This window comes from Spea bombifrons, chromosome 7, assembly GCF_027358695.1.
Source record: "Spea bombifrons isolate aSpeBom1 chromosome 7, aSpeBom1.2.pri, whole genome shotgun sequence".
Classification (NCBI taxonomy): domain Eukaryota; kingdom Metazoa; phylum Chordata; class Amphibia; order Anura; family Pelobatidae; genus Spea; species Spea bombifrons.
The window spans coordinates 25,418,994-25,438,743 of NC_071093.1; the positions used below are offsets into that span (position 1 = coordinate 25,418,994).

The 19,750-nt window shown below is 39.2% G+C and overlaps 3 protein-coding genes across 3 annotated transcripts; 1 reads left to right on the forward strand and 2 right to left on the reverse strand.

The window, feature by feature from the left end:
- Positions 1–1,433: 1,433 nt before the first annotated feature.
- On the reverse strand, positions 1,434–6,211 carry CPSF4 (cleavage and polyadenylation specific factor 4). Its single transcript, XM_053470697.1, has 8 exons — positions 5,961–6,211; positions 4,823–4,873; positions 4,359–4,511; positions 4,072–4,167; positions 3,888–3,981; positions 3,334–3,406; positions 3,084–3,254; positions 1,434–1,783 (listed from the first exon to the last, which is right to left on the reverse strand). The coding sequence occupies exons 1-8, from the start codon at positions 6,061–6,063 to the stop codon at positions 1,715–1,717; spliced, it is 810 nt and encodes a 269-aa protein (XP_053326672.1). The 5' UTR covers positions 6,064–6,211; the 3' UTR covers positions 1,434–1,714.
- On the forward strand, positions 6,212–16,072 carry PTCD1 (pentatricopeptide repeat domain 1). Its single transcript, XM_053470678.1, has 9 exons — positions 6,212–6,272; positions 6,744–7,256; positions 8,089–8,229; positions 9,313–9,531; positions 10,765–10,866; positions 11,061–11,744; positions 12,292–12,408; positions 14,701–14,883; positions 15,556–16,072. Exons 2-9 carry the CDS (start codon positions 6,792–6,794, stop codon positions 15,721–15,723), a joined length of 2,079 nt encoding a protein of 692 aa, XP_053326653.1. The 5' UTR covers positions 6,212–6,272; positions 6,744–6,791; the 3' UTR covers positions 15,724–16,072.
- Positions 15,831–19,622, reverse strand: BUD31 (BUD31 homolog). The gene is made up of 4 exons (XM_053470701.1): positions 19,368–19,622; positions 18,133–18,255; positions 17,552–17,718; positions 15,831–16,000 (listed from the first exon to the last, which is right to left on the reverse strand). The coding sequence occupies exons 1-4, from the start codon at positions 19,459–19,461 to the stop codon at positions 15,950–15,952; spliced, it is 435 nt and encodes a 144-aa protein (XP_053326676.1). The 5' UTR covers positions 19,462–19,622; the 3' UTR covers positions 15,831–15,949.
- Between the last annotated feature and the right edge of the window lie 128 nt (positions 19,623–19,750).

The following is a 19,750-nucleotide window of genomic DNA, read 5'->3' on the forward strand; positions in this document are numbered from 1 at the left end:
AATTATTTCTGAGGACTTAAAGGTGAGCAAACAATACATTAAAGCATAGGGAAAAAGCATACAGGGTGCTGGATTATTATAGAAACAGGAATTACTAGGGGGAAGGAGTGGTTCTGCCACTTTGCTGATCTCTGGGCAGGTCTCACCTAGAGCAGAATAAAAAGTATCCGGGAAGGCTAAGGGATCTTAAAATACACAGCTTGTAGGAAAGAAGATATAATAGAAACATTTGAATACTTTAAGAGGCAAGCTTATTTGTAAGGAGGAGCAATGTTAGAGGTCATAGTCTGTTTTAGAGGGTCAGGGGCTTAGATGTAATGTAAGAAAGTTCTACTGTAGTGAGAGTAGCAGAAAAATCAGGCTCCCGGCAGAAGCGGTGGAAGGTAATACGGTAAGGAAATTGAAACAAATATGGGCTAGACAAAGATGTTCCCTCACTATCGGACCAGTTCAAGGACTAATAGGGGATTCAGCCCCTAACTTTAGGAAAAATGGGCTGATTGGTTCTTATCCACCGTCAAAATCTATGTTTCTTTGTTTATGCTTAAAAGGCCTACAATGTGCAGAAAATCATTCAAGAGGGTGCTAACAGTTAAAAAGCAGATATGATATAGGAAAGTAAAAGCGGATGACATTTAAGCTAATTTGCACCCTTTCCCTCTTCATTAGCCAAACTTGGGCTTGACATCACACTGGCTAATCCACTGAAACTGGTGGCTGATAAAGTGGAATAGCCTTCCAACACAAGCTTAAACAAGATACACATAAGGTAGACTTGTGCAGATTTATACAAAATTGCAAATTTAATGAAGCTTTCAGATTTTGTCAATCCCTACGAGTCTCCAACAAGGCCAGACCCCCACGAAACAGATGAAAACAAACCAAAAGGTCCGAATTATCATCCGCTGCTGGTGACGTCCTCTAGAGTGATTGGCGTGTCGGGTAGAGAACATCAGCGAAAGCTCCATCATTTTGACCCAAGATAACCCTGTGTGAAATGGTGGAAGCCTCTGGTGACGTCAAACAAAAGTTTGATTCTAAATCTACAATGCCCCTGATTTTCATCCAAAACGAATGGCCAGGAAACTTTGTTTTCCAAAAACTAATAGGTCGGTATTGGACAAAATCATTCTTGGCCCATTTGCACATTTAAAGGATATCCTAAACATAAGACACACCACAAATGATCGAATGTGGTTTGATGCTTCAAAGGCAAAAAGGCATAGAGCAAGTTGGTTAGAAGAGAATGAAGGGAGCTATCAAAACCTGGAGTGCAAACACAGAATTTCACAGCAGATAAGAACCATTTCACTCATCTAGTCTGGCCATTATTTTTGCTGTACCAAGTCAAACTTTTGGTAAAACCAAATAGATAAATAGCCTTTTCTTGAGCGAGTTAGACACAGTTGTATTAAAGAAAGAAAACAAACAATCAATTAATAATTTTATTTAAAAAAATAGTTCATTTTGCCACTGGTTCTTGGTATGGGATGAACATCTCTAGAAACTGCTCACAGTAAACAGAAATAATCCTGATATATTTACACCAAATTGAATATTGATGGGAGTCCTGAATTCAGTTTAGAAATTAAAAGACATTTTGAAACATAAGCAATTAAAAAAAAAAAAAAAATCTGCCCACTCGACTTAGAAAGACTATACAGGAGACGCCTTGTTTGCCCACTTCTGTCTTCAAATGATTTAATAGTCATTGTTATTGGCCGCTCAGGAACGCCAAGTGACCTTTGGTACATCTGTTGGCATAATGTCCTTTCTCCCCACACTGCAACATCAAACAAAAATATGGTCATTATAAGGTTTGTATCTGATTTTTCAAGTAAGTTCTCTATAGTTGCGTGAAAATGTATTTGTCTGATTCCCTGCATTGTTGCATATTTTTCGCATTGAATTTAGTCAAATCATTGTGCGAGCACTATATTTATTAATCAAACATGCAGTCTTCAGTTATGATGGGCCCCTGCCCTGTAAACTCCTTAACACCCAGTGAAAATAATCCTTAGGGTCGGGTGTTGAAAGACCTGTATAAAGCCTGATCTGGAACTGATATGCCAACATAAATCTGACTTTATCCCTTTTCTATCCCAGATTGAAATAAATTCTGAAGTCACATCATGCTAGGTTCATTCCTGAACAGCTTGAAAAGAGGCATTGCTGGTGCATATAAGTCTAGAACTTAGAGCTGCTTATATAGCCTTTTACAAGGCTCTGGAGTCCCAACCAACCACTGTTAGAACCATACTGATCAACTGGAGAAGGTTTGTGACAGTATTGAATATTCCTAAGATTGAGCTTCCTGCCTAAATAGCATGGAAGTAGCAGACATTGCCCAGAGAACATCAGGCCTTTTACCGCCAGTCATGGGATTCATGACAAAGTAGCAAGGTCTGGAACCACTGCTCTCTAAAAACATGAATGCTTGTCCACAGTGTCATTTTTTGAGCAACATGGGCCCTGTTATATCTGGTCAAAATAAAATAGCGCATTATACATTAACCACCAGTGGACGTATCAATATCCAGACCTAAAGAGATGTGGGAACAGGACCTTTAAGTAGTTCTGCATGGCAAAGTCAGCTAAAATTCCTCAGCAGTGTTGTAAAGTTTAACTACAGGAAGCATTTGATTGCAGTTAATGTTATGAAAGGTGGTATAACAGGTAATAACTTTTTCACAAGGGGGGGTGCATACATTTCTTTCACCTGTCAGTGCCAAGAATATATAATGATACAGAAAAATAGACAGGAGGCAAATGAAAATGGCCACTTTCCTTCTAGATCTTAAGTACTGAAGACTGATTCCAATAGGTTTAAAGTTGTGAAAAAGAACTGATGAATTGTTGGATACCAACATATAGTCCATATTTAAAACAGACACAGTAAAATTAGAAGGGACTATACACAAAAGGCTTCACTGTTAGAATATAAAGTCTGTTCCCGCAGTGATATATATATATATATATATATATATATATATATATATATATATATTTGACTGTTTTGTGTGGAGGTGTGGGTTAGCACACCGATTCATTGTTTACTTATTTTTCATAGATTTATCACTGACCTTATAACATGTGACTTGGTCTAGTGGTCTAGGTCCCCGATTTCCCATGTTGTTGCTTTGTGACTGCATGACACCGATAGTCTGTGGAGACCGCTGCTGGCTGACAGGAGAGCTCTGGCTTGTTAGCTGGATGAGCGACGATGATCTCTGTAACACCTGATTATTGTTTTGCTGCAAAAAAAAAAGGGAAAAAATAATAGAAAACACTTCCACGTGCACTGTTACAAGTAACACATGGAAAGAAAGATACCTTTTGCTGGGTCTGTGTTTGCTGAGGTAGAGGGGGCTGTTCTGTAGTACCCATAGGCAATTCAAACCTTGGACTGAAAAAGAAAGGCTACTCATTTAATCTTGCAAACATACACAAAAGCTGCACAGAGAACTACAAAATATGTACAGTGTTCTTTAGATTAACAGATTAACAGTGAAGAAGCATATTACTACTTTATGTAGTTTTAGGGATTCATTTAGCAAAATTTGTAAGAAAATGAAGGCTTTTTCAGGTGAACGCACCATAATACATGTGAGGCGCAAACTACATTGCTATCCACTAAAGCAGTTAGACAACCCAGAATTCCATTTACAGCAATATGGCTGCCGTTGATAACATTAGTCTATGTGTTACAATAAAGGTGCTCTGAAAGTTGTTGAATGCATAACTGTTTAAAATGCCCCCCTAAATATTGGGCAGTATCTCCTCATCTTAACTAAAACAGGATAATGAAAAGTATTGCTTAATTAAACTTTTTATAAAAACATAATTTAATGTACACAATACAGTACTTAAGCACAACTTATACTCACTGCATGAATTTACAGTTAGGACCCTCCGGACAGAATCCCACAAGATAATTAACACAGATAACCCTGCGTGTGTGCCGGTGCCTACACAGAGGGCCTAAGACAACATAAATTTGAGCATTAGATACAGAATGACACACAGTCACATTAACATACTACTTGATGACACCAAGAAACCCCATCTTACCATGCTTGCAGAAGCCACGGTCATACCAGGGACAATCTTTTATCTTAGATTCCGGGTCAATATGTAAAAATGGACATTCTTTGTTACTGCACTCTCCTGTCACACAGAAAGATACAAGCTAGCATTAAGACGAGCATAACACATAATGTTTTCATCTATATGAATATAACACACAGGATCCCGCTCAAATCAATGAGTCTGACCTTAAGTATAGTACACTGCACTTACCCAAAGCTTACAAAACAGTAAGACACAGAATAAAATACTTTTGAAGCACTATTGCTTACCAAACTTTGAGTAGAAGTAGCACTCTGGCATCTTGGTCATGTCATACTCATGGAGAAACTCACACTGGTCACCTTTCTTGCACAGACCTCTTAACCAATGTTTACAGACCACTGTCTTCTCCCCACTGATGTGTCGAAACGGGCACATCCCTCCTACAGACAAGAGCAAAGCAAACGAGAACATGGCATAAGACATGGCATAAGACATGGCATAAGACATGGCATAAGACATGGCATAAGATACATATAGCTATAGCTGTTGAAAATAAACGCAAGATTTTTAGCAACTACTTTAAAGGCACAGATTGTAGGCTCAAGAACAATGGTTTATGCAGTAATATGAATTTACAGTCCAGCCAAACTAAGAGGTCCCTTCAAATTTATGTGGTGTCATGGGGGATTCTGCAGAATCAGAAAGATTTAAACAAATCACTGGGTATATACAACCACTCCCAACCTGTTACCTTTCCCACATGCTGACTTGAGGAAGAATTCACATACAGCCGCCCCAGATTCTGAAACAAGAAAGCATCAATGCATTAATCCACAGATCATTCTCTTTGGAAAACTAGAGCTGGAAAAATTCATTCAGCTAGTACTTTCTAAATAAAAACATAGATCTTAAGCTTTTGAGACAGTGAAGCTAAATGACATATAAAAACACCCGTATTAATAGCTGAGAAAAACCATGTCTTAACTCAACATTTTGTAAAAGAGTGAGGAAAATTCTAACATCAGATACATGATATATATAATTTTAGAATTCATGGTAGTTGAGTGGGTTTTTGAATGAGCTGGAACAACTTCAAATAGCATTTTAGCTATTTACAAAGCCTTAACACAACGGTTAGCATCATGAACCCTTTATGGACCCCTTAACTTGGAGGTTTTCTCCCTGGGCACTTTAGGTCTTTGGATCAGCTGGAAAGCAATGCGCTACCCACTAGGCTTTCAATCAAGGGTACTGAAGCAAGTAGTCACCCAAAAAGTACACAACATGGACAAACAGTGTAGTATTTCATGTTAAGGTCACTGGGAAAAATCCCATGTGAGACTAAACTTGCTATATACTCTGGGAAAGTGGTTGCTAACAAGTAACTCCCAAGCTGCACCTGAGTTACTTATCTCACGATTTTCACATAGCATTTGGCAATCCAGAATTTGCTGGATGTCAGAATGTCTGTTGGCTTCCCTGGCTCTAGAGACTTCGTACTTTTATGCTCAAAGCCACTGCGGCAGGCTGAAGGGGTTAACCCTCACGGAAGGGCACACAAGAGGGCGACTGCACCCCTCCCGAGCTGCACTCATGCAAAGATGTAAAGTCTCTACCTGTTAAAAGCAGTTCCACATCAGAGATCCTACAGTAACTAACTACACGATGACTGGGTCATTCGCCTGACTAATGAGTTTACAATGTATTGCACTTTACTAGGGATGGATAGTGTATATCGATTGCAATGGTTTATAGTGCTTTGGACTGCTTTAGCCTGCATTGGCCTCAGGAGCAAGTCCAGTAGTTTTTAACAATAAGCAAACAAGTGTAGGGGCTGGTTAAGCAATCCGTGTCTCATACTTTATGGAAAAATACGGCCAGAAACTCACTGTCCATCCCGGGGAAGGGAAGCGGTTGGGCCCCCAGCTGCTGTTCCACAGCCAGCTCCAGATCGAACCGAATATGATCCACACAGGCGATAAGCTCCTGCATTTTGACGGGTTCCGAATCTCACAACCCCTGGCGTCAGCATCGGACTTCACCAAGAATTACTGACGGCGCTCCGAGAGCGATTGGACCCACTGACACAAAGCACGCCGGGAGGACATAGGTCCGATGCACGCCGGAAACAGGAAGTCACGAGGCCGAAGCATGGTGGGAGGAGATTAGTTCACATGGAATAACACTACGTGCTGCGGGAAGTGAGTGATCGTATTTAACCTTTACGGAGGAATTTTTCCCTAGTGCCATACGAAGTGTAACTTTTTAAATGACGGATGAGCGTGCGGCTTGAAGGCTAGGGGACAACCTTACAAAATAATTGTCATAAGAACAGAGTTTAGGTAACGTTTGATAGTGTTTATTGGGTCAACCCAGAAAAAGATGGCAATTTACACAAGTTTTCGCTCCCTTATAGATCTCTTGTTTCAGACGTAAAACGTATGTAACGTGTCTTATTGTGATGGCCCAATAAAGACACTCCTTTTCTGTTGAGATAACATGGTTATGTACATTCTTCATCAGTGTGATGATGTGTAAGTATCACTGGTGATACTTGTTGGTGTTTCACATTCATCACCCGTAATCATTGTTTTGGGATAGACAAAAACAGATGGATCATTACTGATTCAATACCTGAACAATAAAAACGACATTTGTTCTTTTATCTTTAGTACGGTTCATACAAAGAACATTTCCGTCCATGACTGAGACCAGCAAACATGAGGTTCCTGCAGTTTGTCACTCGGTGTGTGTCACATCACTACCTGCTTCCTAGATGTGTGTGCCATGCACCTGTCGTGACCTCCGAAACATATAGTTTGGACTTTCATAGAATGTGGCTCATGTCACCCAAAAGGACTATGGCTTCCAGAGGTCAGAATGGCGGCACTTCCTTGAGCATCCTCTGTCTAACTCCAAGAAGTACACAAGTCCGCACCATCCAGACAGACAACTCCAAAACCTGTATGGACGCCGATGATGTGATGGAAGAAGACTTTGGGACATTGTCACAAAGGTATTCCTCCAGAGCAGCGTTCAGGAAAACATCTCCGGATTTCCAAAATTTAAAGCATGCAGAGGTTGAAGTGGAAAAGAAAGAGGCAGTGCAGCTATCCAAAAGAACCAGAAGAAACAGTCCCTACTGGTACTTCCTACAATGCAAAAGCAAAATAAAAGAAGGGAAGGTAAGTCACAAATACTGTGAGTACACTATTAACCATGTCTTTAATGATGTTTACTGATTTGTTTAGCTTTTCCCACATTTGTACCATATATATATGTTCAAGCATGTTTACCCTTTTAATTTTCAGTGTGTTCATACAAATTACGGTATATAACATTTCTCAAGGACAGATATGGCTTTATATTTATACTTTTTTTTATACCTCTTAGATGTATAGTACAACATTGAGCATGAATAATATAAAAATATAAAAAATGTTCATTAATATGTTTAGGCAAATACCCCAAAATATACATTAAGTGTCTTGATTTTGGAAATAGCCTTTATATATAACTTATAAAACATAAATATTCCACAGAGTGTATATTTCTGGAAAAAAGGAAACACATGGTATTTCATCAGGAGCAATTAGACACTTGCCATGCAGCCATTTGGCCACCAACGTCTGCCAAATATAGCCACACTATTTTTTTTCTATTAACTTCTGTGACTGTTTCATATTGTTAGCAATTTTAATGCAGGTTACATGCAAGTGCAGAGAATTACCAAAACGTATTCAGCTGCATTATAAAAATACCCCTTGTGTATTGCTTTTTGAGTTGTTTTGGAAGTTCCAGGACACATTGCATAAAATGCTCCATTAAATAGGTAAGTGCCGTAAATATACACCCTTTTGCATCTCTGATGTGTGTGTATGTAGATATATAGTGTCCAACTTAAGGAAATTAATCAAAAATTAATCAAAACAAAAATCTTAACACAGATGTAATATGAGAAATATTCTCTAAATTAGTTCTATAAAAATGTGTTTTTTTTCTTTCTTGTGTATCAAGTTGGCTGAGGCACTGGAGCTGTTCGAAGTAAAAATGCTACAGGAAGAACACCTGCAGCCTGAGGAAAGTAACTACACCGTTCTAATAGGAGGTTGTGGCAGGGCCGGCTATGTGAAGAAAGCCTTCCGTTTATATTCAGATGTAAGTAATACAGAGGGTTCCAGTTGTGTTTCAGGTGTCCTTTGTGTCTGAAGGCCTCACGTGGCACTTCAGACTTGTTGAAATCTATGCAGAATTGCCTAAAGATACTAATCTTGGTGAAACTCATGAAGCTTGCATACACCTTTCACTAGAAGATGAAAGATAAATGATATAATATATCCTCTGGGTAACAAGCTAATGCAGGGTGTAGCTCTTCATCCTTGATATTTACACACATGAATTTTACTAGGTTATCATAATGGAGAAATATATGGCATAATGGAACACACCTGAGTAATCTGTATCAAAACAGGACCCTAGAGTAGGTTGCTATGCGCTATGCTCTTGAGTAGATTGACCCGGGGGATTGGATTTAATGCAAGTTTGAGCTAATTGTCTAAACTCATTAGACACATAAAAGTGTATCTGGGTAATACAACTGTTTTCTAGAGATCTTAAAATTTGTTCTGCATTTATATTTCTCTTCAGATTTATAAATTGGTTTTGTTTTAAAGCTGGAACTAGGCAATAGTTCCTAGTGTTCTGGGTGTGTGCTAAGCAAGCTAGGGTCACAGACACCTGAATCCAGTGTGTGTGTATATATTGCATGCACTGATTACAAAATTGTATTAATACATGCATAAATTATAAATGCACTATAGAGCCATATATCCAGTGAAGCAGATTGGAGGATAAACACTTGATAAACAAGTGTTTAGTGTTTAATCTTTTGTTATTCCCACCAGCCTTATCTGCCCTTATCACTATAACGTCTCCATGTTCTGAATTTCTGCCTCCCATTCCCCTCTGCTCTGAACCGCCCCTCTGCTCTTACCCCCTCTTTCCAGTATCTCTCTGCTCTGGCACACTACCTCCCACTCCCCTCTGCTCTGACCGACCCTCTTCAGGTCCAGTCTTCCCTGCCTCTTCTCTGACTCTTCTTCCAGCACCATTCTGCTCTGACTCATCCCAATGATCCTTCTGCTCTGATCTGTCCCCTATAGCTCCTCTCTACTCTGATCCGCCACCTCTGATGTGTCCTACACCCTCATTCACCAATCAATTCGCTTTATCGTATTTTAGATGAAGAAGCGGGGCCTTGAACCTACAGATGCTACGTATACAGCTCTATTTAATGCCTGTGCTGAGTCCCCCTGGAAAGACTCAGGGTTAGAGCATGCCTTAAAACTACGTCAGGAATTGAGGGACAAAAACATCCAACTAAATCTTATTACATACCAAAGCTTGATGAAAGTTTGTGCATTGTGCTCTGACCTGCAGAGCTGCTTGGAGGTATTCAAGGTGAGTTGGATGTGCATGCATTAAACGTTATGGGTTGTACTAAACTGTGAATGAGCTAAACATTTAAACTACCTAATATTACTGTGCATTGTAAAAGATCAACTGCAATTAGTTTATCCTTTCAAGGGATACATAGTTTTATATGATTATTTTGATGTTTAGGGGTAGTTTCACCACAAACGCATGATGTGTGCCTTCCTGGGTCAACTGTAAAACAAAAATGAAATTAAATGTGGTATCTATGTGCTCAGAAAAAGTGGGACATTGTTACAAAATTGTATTCATGCATGCATGCATGCATGCATTATAAATGCACTATATAGGCAAGTCATGGCATTAAACAAGCTTAGAAAGTGATCTGAGAGCACTTTATTCGCTTAAATTGTGTTGCTGTAATGTCTCAATGTCCTCCTAAATCTATATTATATCTTAAATACCGTATTTGCCTGAATATAGGCCGCACTTTTTTCCCCCACTTTAAGTCTTTAAAGTGGGGTTGGGGCCTATAATCTGGGGTTAGTGCAGGGATGCGCAATTCATATCGCCCAACGCCCGGGACATGCAGTTCCGGGCGCCAGGCAGGCAGCAGGGTTAGGATACAAATCCCCTCAGCGCTGCAGGGGACCTGCATCTTACTCTCCAATACGCTGAGACAGCCTCTCCTGCCTCCCCTGCCAGCACTTTCCACTGGAGGAGTGCCGGCAAGGGAGATTGTTAAAGTGTATTGTGCAGACGTTCACCGGCTGCGGCGATGCGCGTAAACAACCTCCGCTGCCGGCACGTCTGCTCGATGTGCTTTAACAATATCCCTTGTCGGGACTTCCCACGGGGGGTGCCAGCAAGGGAGATTGTTAAAGCACATCGTGCAGGCAGCGGAGGTTGTTTACGCGCATCGCCGCAGCCGGTGAACGTCTGCACGATGCGCTTTAACAGTCTCCCTTGCCGGCAATTCCTACGGGGGAAGTGCCGGCACTGGAAGTTGTCTACAGGTATTGCACAGATGTCCCCCGCCGGCCCCGCTAGACACCTGGGAGTCTGCATTGGTAAGTCTAGGGGGGAGGCATGTCCCGGGGGGGGGGCAGAGTGACAGCATATCCTGGGGGGGCAGAGAGGCAGCATATCTGGGGTGGGCAGAGTGGCAGCATATCTGGGGTGGGCAGAGTGGCAGCATATCTGGGGGAGCAGAGTGGCAGCATAGCTATTCCACTAAGACCTGCTTATTCTGTCTTCAAGGAGATTGTACAGAAGGGGCATATTATCACTACGGATACTTTCAACATCCTTCTTATGGGCTGCATCAAGGACAAGATGCTTGGATTCCGTTACTCTCTGCAGGTATTGTCGGTTTTCTTATGAGCTAAGTGCTGGGTATGTGATTGAGTCTTTCCAGATACATATTTTTTGCGCTAATACTGTGAGAAAGGACATTTTAAATGTAGACTTTATTAGGTTATTCTGCTTTATGCCTGTTATGTCCTTTTACATAAACCCTCGTAAACAATATTCATTTGTCTTGTCTGATTGTGTAGGTGTGGCGGCAGATGTTGTGCTTGGGGTTGAAACCAAATATTAACACCTACAATCTTCTGCTTCGAGCTGTGAAGGATTGTGGTATTGGTGACCCTGCAGTGGCTTCTGAGGTGTTGCTGTCCAGTAAAAATCCATTCCTCAAGGCCAGAAGTGGCAAACCCAGGCAAGGGAAAAAAGAAAACATAACAAATAAAATTACAGAGCGGGAAGTAGAGATGCTGCAGCACCAGCTGCTTCTTGGGAGTCCAACAGACTCCAAGGAATCCAGTCTCAATGGAGTTCATGAATCTGCTAGAGTTAAAAGAACATCATCCCCGTTACCTTCTGAGCCGGTGTCCCTTCACTTAAAAACCATACCCAGCGACTCTGTCCAGCATCTTCCAAACCTCCTAAACCCTAATGTAGACACAAGCATGGTGGTCTCGCTGGGAAACATCATCAGCCCTTCTGATAGACTTGCTTTAATTGGAGACATGGAGGGAGTACTTAAGATGATGCAAGAGGACAATGTGATTCCTACTGTAAAAACATTCACACAATTGGCTGAAGTGTTGAGACCTGACAGCCAATTAGAATCCACCCTTCTCAACATCATGGACTCACTGAATATACACGCAGATGTGACTTTTTTTAATACTTTGGTAAAAAAAAAAAGTAAAATGTTAAGCCTTCAGTCAGCTAAGGTAAGCATGGGGTCTAAAACATACAATGAAATCTTTTATTATTTATTACATTGTCTAAACAATAATGTAGAGATTCTGTTAGTATTCATGAGGTGATAATTATTCTCATCATTTGTAGTCCTTAAAATGGGTTACTATTTTTCAAGTTCTACAGATTAATTTCTCTGGAACTGCTTTGGTATTTAGCAAAAAAGTGAAATGTGACTTGCTATATGTCAGAAACAAATTATTTCTTTACCTTAATAGGTATGTGGTCACTAAAAATGGCTAGAAATCAGCACTGTAAACATTCTTGAAAATTGCTTTTTAAAAAAGTGTGTGTAATATGTCTATTGTATGCCTACAATATAAAATCTAGAAAACACCAACTTTACAAACTCAAGCTCTCTAATTACCCAGCAGTACCAAACCCTTAACCAGGAAAACTAGTTTTATGTTTTAAGGTATAATTTTGTTAGCTGTACATTATCATGGCATAATTATAAAATCTCAGTTCAGCAGCAATATCTGGACATACTAACCCATGTGCTTCTGCCTCTGCTTAAAGGAATCACTATCTATTCTGCATCAAAGAGGAATTGCACCCAATATCCAAACATTCTGCAATCTGGCTATTGCCTGCCACAAGAGAGAAGATGGGCTGCAGCTCCTTGAAGACATGACGGTATAAACATACGATTTCCACTCATTTTATATAATTGAACAATCCAATACTTCGAGAAAGAACTTACCAGGTTCTGCAAATACCTTTTTGATGTGGGCTCACAAGATACTCTGCTATTTTAGCAGCACACAGCTTGTACCTACAAACTTTGATTGTCATCCCAGTAGCAACTGTTTTTTTTTTATAATCTTAGTAGACATCTGTACTATTAATCGCAGATGGTTTACTTTTTAACAGCCATTAGGTTATCAGACTTATTTTAATCTCCTAAAAATCAGGGATGCTCCAAAAATGACTTCCCCCTTTTTAAAAAAAATACACCATGTATATGAAATATTATATATATATACAATATTAATATATGTATGATTGCTAACAGAAGTCACACTTCTATCATGCCCAGGCAACCAGTACATACTGAAACCTGGCTAGCTGTCCCACTTGTGTATTGATGCTGTCAGCACAGATTAAACGCTGCCCTGCAGGATGGGGTCTGCACATCACCTCCCCCACACACACACTTACATATCCATGCTCTCACAAATATATTCATTCATTTACTCATTTGCAAACATTAATTCATATACTCATTCACAGATACTCATGCTTTCCCCATTACAGATACTAGTCATTCACAGGTACTCATTCATTCCCTCAATCAAGCATACTCGTTCATACAACCCCCCCCAACCCTTTACCTGAACTGCAGATCTCTGTGTTGCTCGCAGACTTCCGCAGGGGCCACTGCTTCCCTCTGCATTGCTCGCACTCTGTGCGAACAACCCCTCTTGTCCCGCCCAGGGGAAGCAGGAACGGAGCAGGGTCATGTGATGTAAATTTATATGACTTCACTGGGTTCCTGCTTCCCCTGGGCAGAACAAGAGGTAAGCAGAAGCAATTGCCCCCGGGCCAGCCCAGAGCTCCCCGTTGTTTTTTTTATTTCAGCATTTTGCAGATAATGCCATTTTCGGCCGATTACAGTTTTTCATAGTTTATATATTACCCACAAAGCATTTCCAGTGTCACATTCTTATAAACTTTTTTCCAAGGACTGATTTATTAACCTAGAATTTATGCCATCAAAAATTTAGAACAATTCTGGTTGTAGTGTCAAACTGCGGGTGATTGAGTCCCACAACTATTGTGCTTTAATAGACCTGTCACCTTCCAACTCCTCACCTAAATGAGGGCATTCATCCTGACCTGGTTTGAAGACTTATTGCTCACTATAAATTTAATCTACATCTTTGACAGTGTCAGGGCTTATCAGCATCCACTGAATACAGGCTTGAAGGTGAGTTCAGGGCATCTGTGTAAGTAATCTAGCTATGTAAAGCTGAGAATTTAGGTTTTAAAAAAAGCTTATAAGAAATATCTTCAAACCCCTTGCTTCTTGCACGTGCGGTGATGCATATATCTTGCAGCAAATCTTCATTCATCAAATGGCTGCGCTTTTTTCTTTCCCAATATGAAAACATTGACAAGAAGCATCCCACAACACCAACCATGTGAAAGTCAGTGTCAGAAATAAATAGTCCTCATTACAAAATACCAGCTGTCTAATGAGACCAAGTGTATGCTATTAGTTACTAGGTGTTTGCCATTATGAAGGTAAATAATTAAGTGAAATCCCTTGAGTTTATACATGGTTTAATGCAGAGTATTATTTGCACAAATCTGTTGGTGTACATTGTACCAATCAGTAGACTCCTACTTGGTACATAAATTGGTCAGCATCTAAATCTAGTTGATTATTACTACATAGGTCCATAAAAGTCATGCAAGTATTCACTTTAGTAATTATTTACCAGTTGTCTTATAAAGCCGTATGGGAGATAAAATGTATTGTTTATTCTTCTAGTAGGCTCTTTATATTCTAGTGTACAGTCACAAAGTTGTGTTGTATAAAAAGAGGGGGCCATTTGTTAGTTACACCCCTTCTATTCAACATTTTCAGCTGAGTTAAATGTTGAGTTGGAGCAGTTGCACCCTTTTTGTTGTTAACCTCAGCAGACATGAAATAATAAAAAAAAACATAAATGAAAAAATACCTATGTAATCTTACCATTTTATTAACACACCATATTAGCAATATTTGATATTTTTATTTTATAAATTCCATGTTGGGGAAAGAAATATATTGAACAGTCACAGACATTACTCTAGACTACCTTCTCTTCTGTCTTTCCCTTGTAAAAGAGAAGTTTGTAAATGAGAGGTCAGTCAGGAAGTGGGGGGGCTTTCTGATACTTTTTATCCTTTACTGAATGTCAATCTTTTGATTACTTCTAGATTTGTGGGATTTCTCCAAACAACTACATATATAGTTCCCTAATAAATGTGGCCACGAAGCACCTAGATTACATCTACATCACAGATATCCTTCGGGACATGAAAAAGAGAAACATAGCTCCAAACGAAGTGGTGATTCGGCAACTGGAGTTTGCAGCACAGTACCCACCAAAGTTTGACAGGGTATGTACCACATCAGTTGAAATACACATTGAAAATAGACATCATAAACACATTGCACTTTTGAAAGACACCATAACAAGCCTCTGGGCCTGCATAATGTAACATTTTAGATGAATAAAGTAAATTATATTTGAACTGGAATTCAGGACCAAACAGTAATATGTTTTGGGAAGAATGCTCATATACCTCAAGTAGCACTCAGTAATTTAATCAAGCATTGGCAGGATTCTGCACGTTTTCTTGAGCAACGCGTCCATTAAATGAAGTGTGACCTGCATTAAATGAAGGTAAACCCACTGCAAAAGTTGATTAACTTGAATGGGCCTTGGGTGGAGATATCAGTGGTACTTGTTCTAAAGTTAGCCCTGGCCTGGTTGGAATATATCACCCTTTAAGTAAATTAACAAAATGAAAATCCTCCACACCCTCTGCATCAATTGTTGGAAGAGCTGCGGGCTTGTTAAGTTACTGCATAAGTCGTGATGTGGCATAGTATATTTCAATATCTATGTAATCTCTGCTTTAAAGCAGTACAATTTTGAAATAAGGCGGGGACTGAGAAAATAAGATTACCCACAAAGTATGTTACCACCATCACATTGGCATTACATTTTAACAACTGATACGTTACATAAGAGTTATTTTGTTCTAAAACATCTTTCTTCACTCTAGTATAAAAGTAAGAATGTGTTTCTGGAAAAGATTGATGGTTTCCGTGGCTATTATAATCGCTGGCTTGACTGGATGTCAGCAACTGAAACACCGCACCCCTGGGAGAAATATAGGACAACCACCAAATTTAAAAAGCATGGCCTATCCCCCGAAGAAGAGAGAGCATGACAATGGGCTGAAGAACTAGAACATGTTTACTTAGCATGCTTATAATTACTTTGCTTTGTGTCATCTGAAAGAGTTGCCATAATTTAATAATAAAAAGAATCATCAACACAAATTAACATGTTTATTACACACTCTATAGATATACCCATTTTTAAAAAAGGTCACAGAACAGATACAACTTCTGAAAACTACAGCATCTACATTTCGGTGTTACTCGAAACATCCCTTAGCCGGAACAACCTCGGCAGCCGCAGTGAGTGCATTCAATAATCCTCCCCTACAAAAAAGAGAAAACAGAGGAACGATAAACACAAAACAAATACATATTACAAGTGCAGTACAAAGAAAACCAGTTCCACTGCTACTTTACACAAATCAAGACACAACATTACTTCATAAAAATTGTTTCAAGATTATATTAAGCCAATCTAATTGTCAGAACTGTTAAATACATTGCTTATTTTGGAATGCTATGCAGTTTACAGTAATACTATATTAATTCTTAGACAAATTATATTCACATAATTAAGACATTTTCTTTATAGGGACAGATATATACACACACACACACACACCTTTCCCTCAAACAGAACCACATGTTTGGTTACTACCTTCTAGACAACCTCATAATGACACACAAATGCTGGCTAAACTTGGTTTCGGAATTTGAAGATTGTTCATCGACTGGATGATAGCAAGAAATGCTTTCAACATATCCTGCCACTGTGCAGTACAAGAGATTCCAGATCGAACAGGCAACTATCCAATGTCTAATACAAAGCCCACTCGATTTAGGTGGCTTAGTTCAAGCAAAAAGAATAAGCTGAAATGCTAACAGCTTTATTCAGATAAAGTTCAAAAGGCCTTTATTAAGTGGCAATAGTGTTTTTTGTCCTGTTTCAGAGAGTTTGCTCAATTACACATCATGTGTGTAAAAACATGGCAGCTCAGAATAAGGTGATGGTGTGCTGATTATGTAAGTCCTGGAAAAAAGAACTTAAGACCCCGCTTACAGGGTCAGGTGTTTATGGGAATGATCTCATTTCTCGCCATGGGTGCGCAAAGATGAATCATCTTAGGGTTTAACATACAGATAGGTAAAGACTCATTGGCTTTTACGTAGAAGAACCCTTTTAGGCCAATCCGCGGACTCAGGAACAGAGGGAAAAAGATAGAGCAACTTCAAAATAAAAATGGGAAGAGTCTCTGGCCTTAGATAATTTGCCAGAGTAAGAATGGCTCAGAAAGAGTGACTAACTCATGAAAAGACTCGGCATTGCTATATAGTATCAACCTAGTGTGGTATTTGAGCAGAAAATTACTGGAAATACTGCCAATAATGCACCTTGTGTCTTCATGAATGCTATGACTACTGTTTTTCTATGCTGGAGCTCTGACGCACACAGCCTACCTATTACACAAAGAAACTGGATATTATGATCTAAGAAACTGATTTGTATAACAAAAAAATTGTCAGATGCACTCAGTGAGTGAGGACTATCTCAAGACATTTCTCTGACCATAATTATGGTCTATTTATTTTCATGTATAGTACTACTCTGAGTGCATGAATTACTGGAGATAATAGTGCAACTAAAAGTGATCAATAACTGTGATCAAGGTCCAGATACCTAGCACTGTGGTTTACTGAAGATACCTAAATTCTTGAATGATTTCATCCCCCCTTATACTAAACTTCACATACATTTGTTCAATACTGCTTTTTTGTTTCCGTGCAGCCCCCTCCCGAACCCTAATCAGTAACCTTCTTGAAGAAAGTAAATTTATGTTCAATAAACATCAATTGGAAATTCAGTGAAATATTTACCACTTCCAGTTTGCCTTTGGGCACCCGACAAATGCAGTTGGTTCCAAAGTTGGTATCTCTTGTCTGTATACAACGCAAACAGCACAGATTTTCATATCCCTGCTTCTTCCACTTGGCAATGAGATTTTTATCAGCATAACCTTCTCTGATACAGTAATCATACAACTCTTAAGAAAGAACAAAATTGATATATATATATTACAGCAATTAACAAAATTATTCTGTAGGATAGATTAGTCTAGAAATGACGATATCGCAGCAGTTAAACATTCATATGTACCCCAAGACCAGGATGTAGGAAAATCCTATCGGCTGTTTTTTTTTGTTTGTTTTTTTTTTTAACAGTACATGGTATATTCTTGTAACCATCTTGCGTAAATCATAATGTTATCTGTTGATGGAATATATAGTTATCTTAGTCCTATTGAGCTGCGGTTTAGTGTTCAGCCGTTTTAGAACTATAACCCCCATTATGCTGGTTAGTCAGTAGGTCGGCCGAGCACTGTGGAAGTTGAAATTCAACAACATTTGGAACATCATTGTGTGCACTGTTAAGGTGTATTTTAAGTAATACAACAAACCTCTGCTTATAGCCTTCCTCTTGTAGAAGAGGTCAAAAATGTAGCGGGTTTTCTGGTGATGAATTCGGAAAATAGGCCACAAGGATTCCACTTTCCTTTTTCCTTCATGGGGCTCTGTCTCAGCTGTAAAGTAAATAAAACGACAATGTCAAGGCTTTCTTCTGTGATTCAACTGTAAACTGTGGCCTTTTAAGTGCATAACCTACTATAGGCTATGGAAAGCAATAGTTCCTCCGTTGTGGGAGCGGATACACAGAAAAGATTTTAATGCGGCTGTCTGGAGCAGTTGACAGTTTATGAAAAGATAAACTTGGGCATACATATGAAGCACTTGTAACATGTCATTATAGACATGGCAGGATTGTTACTTTAAGAATGTTCTTAGACTGTTCTACTAAACCTTGTGATATTGGCATTGAAAGAATACTTGTTAACCACTTCAACATACCTAATCACTACGTTATGTACCAACATGTCTTAATGGGTTAATTATATTGTCAATTTTGTATACTGTCAATTTTAACATTTTTTTCTCACAGCCATTGTAAGAATACAATAGATAAAAATATTACGTATATCTGGTACACAAATCGAAATATGTCTCCATCAACAGTTAGAGAATTACAAATCAAACAATATTTTTGGGCAAAGGGTTAAACGAGACCAAAAAAAAAATCCAACAAATCCTGATTAGCCTGACTTGCTCCATTTATAAAAGGCATGGCTACCTGTTGGAACCCAGCATGCTACGAAACCGAATAGTTTTAGCTTTGATACATATTGTCAATTGACCCTTTTTATCTGGTACAGCACATAAGATGCAGTCAACTGAACAGAAGTCCCACATTTCTGAGCATTAAAAGCTTGCATCGGTCAATTACTGTATTTATTTTTAAAGAGATCGGGAAGCAAACAGATGTATCAAGAAGAACCACACTCCCCTCTTCTGAGCCAGGCGTTTGGCCTTTATGAAAATATACAGATCTTGGTATAACAACTAGAGATATGCAACACCGTGGAAACATCAACATTACATTAACGGATCGAATATATATATATATATATATATATATATATATATATATATATATATATACACACACACCACTTATTAAACATGGCTTCAATGTGCTTTATATATAAATAAAAAACAGGTTCCTGAAAGCAATATCGATAGTGTCTATAGCTAAACACATATATCGAAAGAAATAATAGCCAAACGAAGTAAAACTCACCTTCTCTCATTTTCTGGTCAAGCTCATCCAGTGTGGGCTCGATCAACTCCCACCCGTCCGGCGGGGCTTTTCTGCTTCGCTTTACTTTAGGCATATTTTCTAACGCTCAGTGAACTAGTACAGCAGTAGTAAGCAGGGTGATAGCGATGCGCAATCCTCGTTCTAATAAGGGCGCTTACCCAAGCAACAACCGACTCTGCCTCGATAAACAGTGGGAGGACGCAATGCGACGCTATAGAAAACACAGTACACCAAGCTCTCTTCTCGTTCCCAAGTTAATACTTCCTGTGGGCGCCCACTGATGACGTAAACGCGCGGCTAACTCCCAAGCTAGGTTTCCGGTTGTCGTGTAAAATTACGTCATCGCTGTACCGCGTTGTATG

Excerpts from the sequence above, each read along its gene's own strand:
- BUD31 (XM_053470701.1), bottom strand. The coding sequence starts at position 19,461 with ATGCCTAAAGTAAAGCGAAGCAGAAAAGCCCCGCCGGACGGGTGGGAG. Across the intron at positions 17,719-18,132 it reads GAGGAAGGCTATAAGCAGAG|AGTTGTATGATTACTGTATC; the intron begins GTTTGTTGTATT and ends TTCTTTCTTAAG. Across the intron at positions 16,001-17,551 it reads CCAAAGGCAAACTGGAAGTG|GGGAGGATTATTGAATGCAC; the intron begins GTAAATATTTCA and ends TCTTTTTTGTAG.
- CPSF4 (XM_053470697.1), bottom strand. The coding sequence starts at position 6,063 with ATGCAGGAGCTTATCGCCTGTGTGGATCATATTCGGTTCGATCTGGAG. Across the intron at positions 4,874-5,960 it reads TCCCTTCCCCGGGATGGACA|AATCTGGGGCGGCTGTATGT; the intron begins GTGAGTTTCTGG and ends TTCTTGTTTCAG. Across the intron at positions 1,784-3,083 it reads ACCAAGTCACATGTTATAAG|TGTGGGGAGAAAGGACATTA; the intron begins GTCAGTGATAAA and ends TTGATGTTGCAG.
- PTCD1 (XM_053470678.1), top strand. The coding sequence starts at position 6,792 with ATGAGGTTCCTGCAGTTTGTCACTCGGTGTGTGTCACATCACTACCTG. Across the intron at positions 9,532-10,764 it reads GCTGCTTGGAGGTATTCAAG|GAGATTGTACAGAAGGGGCA; the intron begins GTGAGTTGGATG and ends TCTGTCTTCAAG. Across the intron at positions 14,884-15,555 it reads ACCCACCAAAGTTTGACAGG|TATAAAAGTAAGAATGTGTT; the intron begins GTATGTACCACA and ends TCTTCACTCTAG.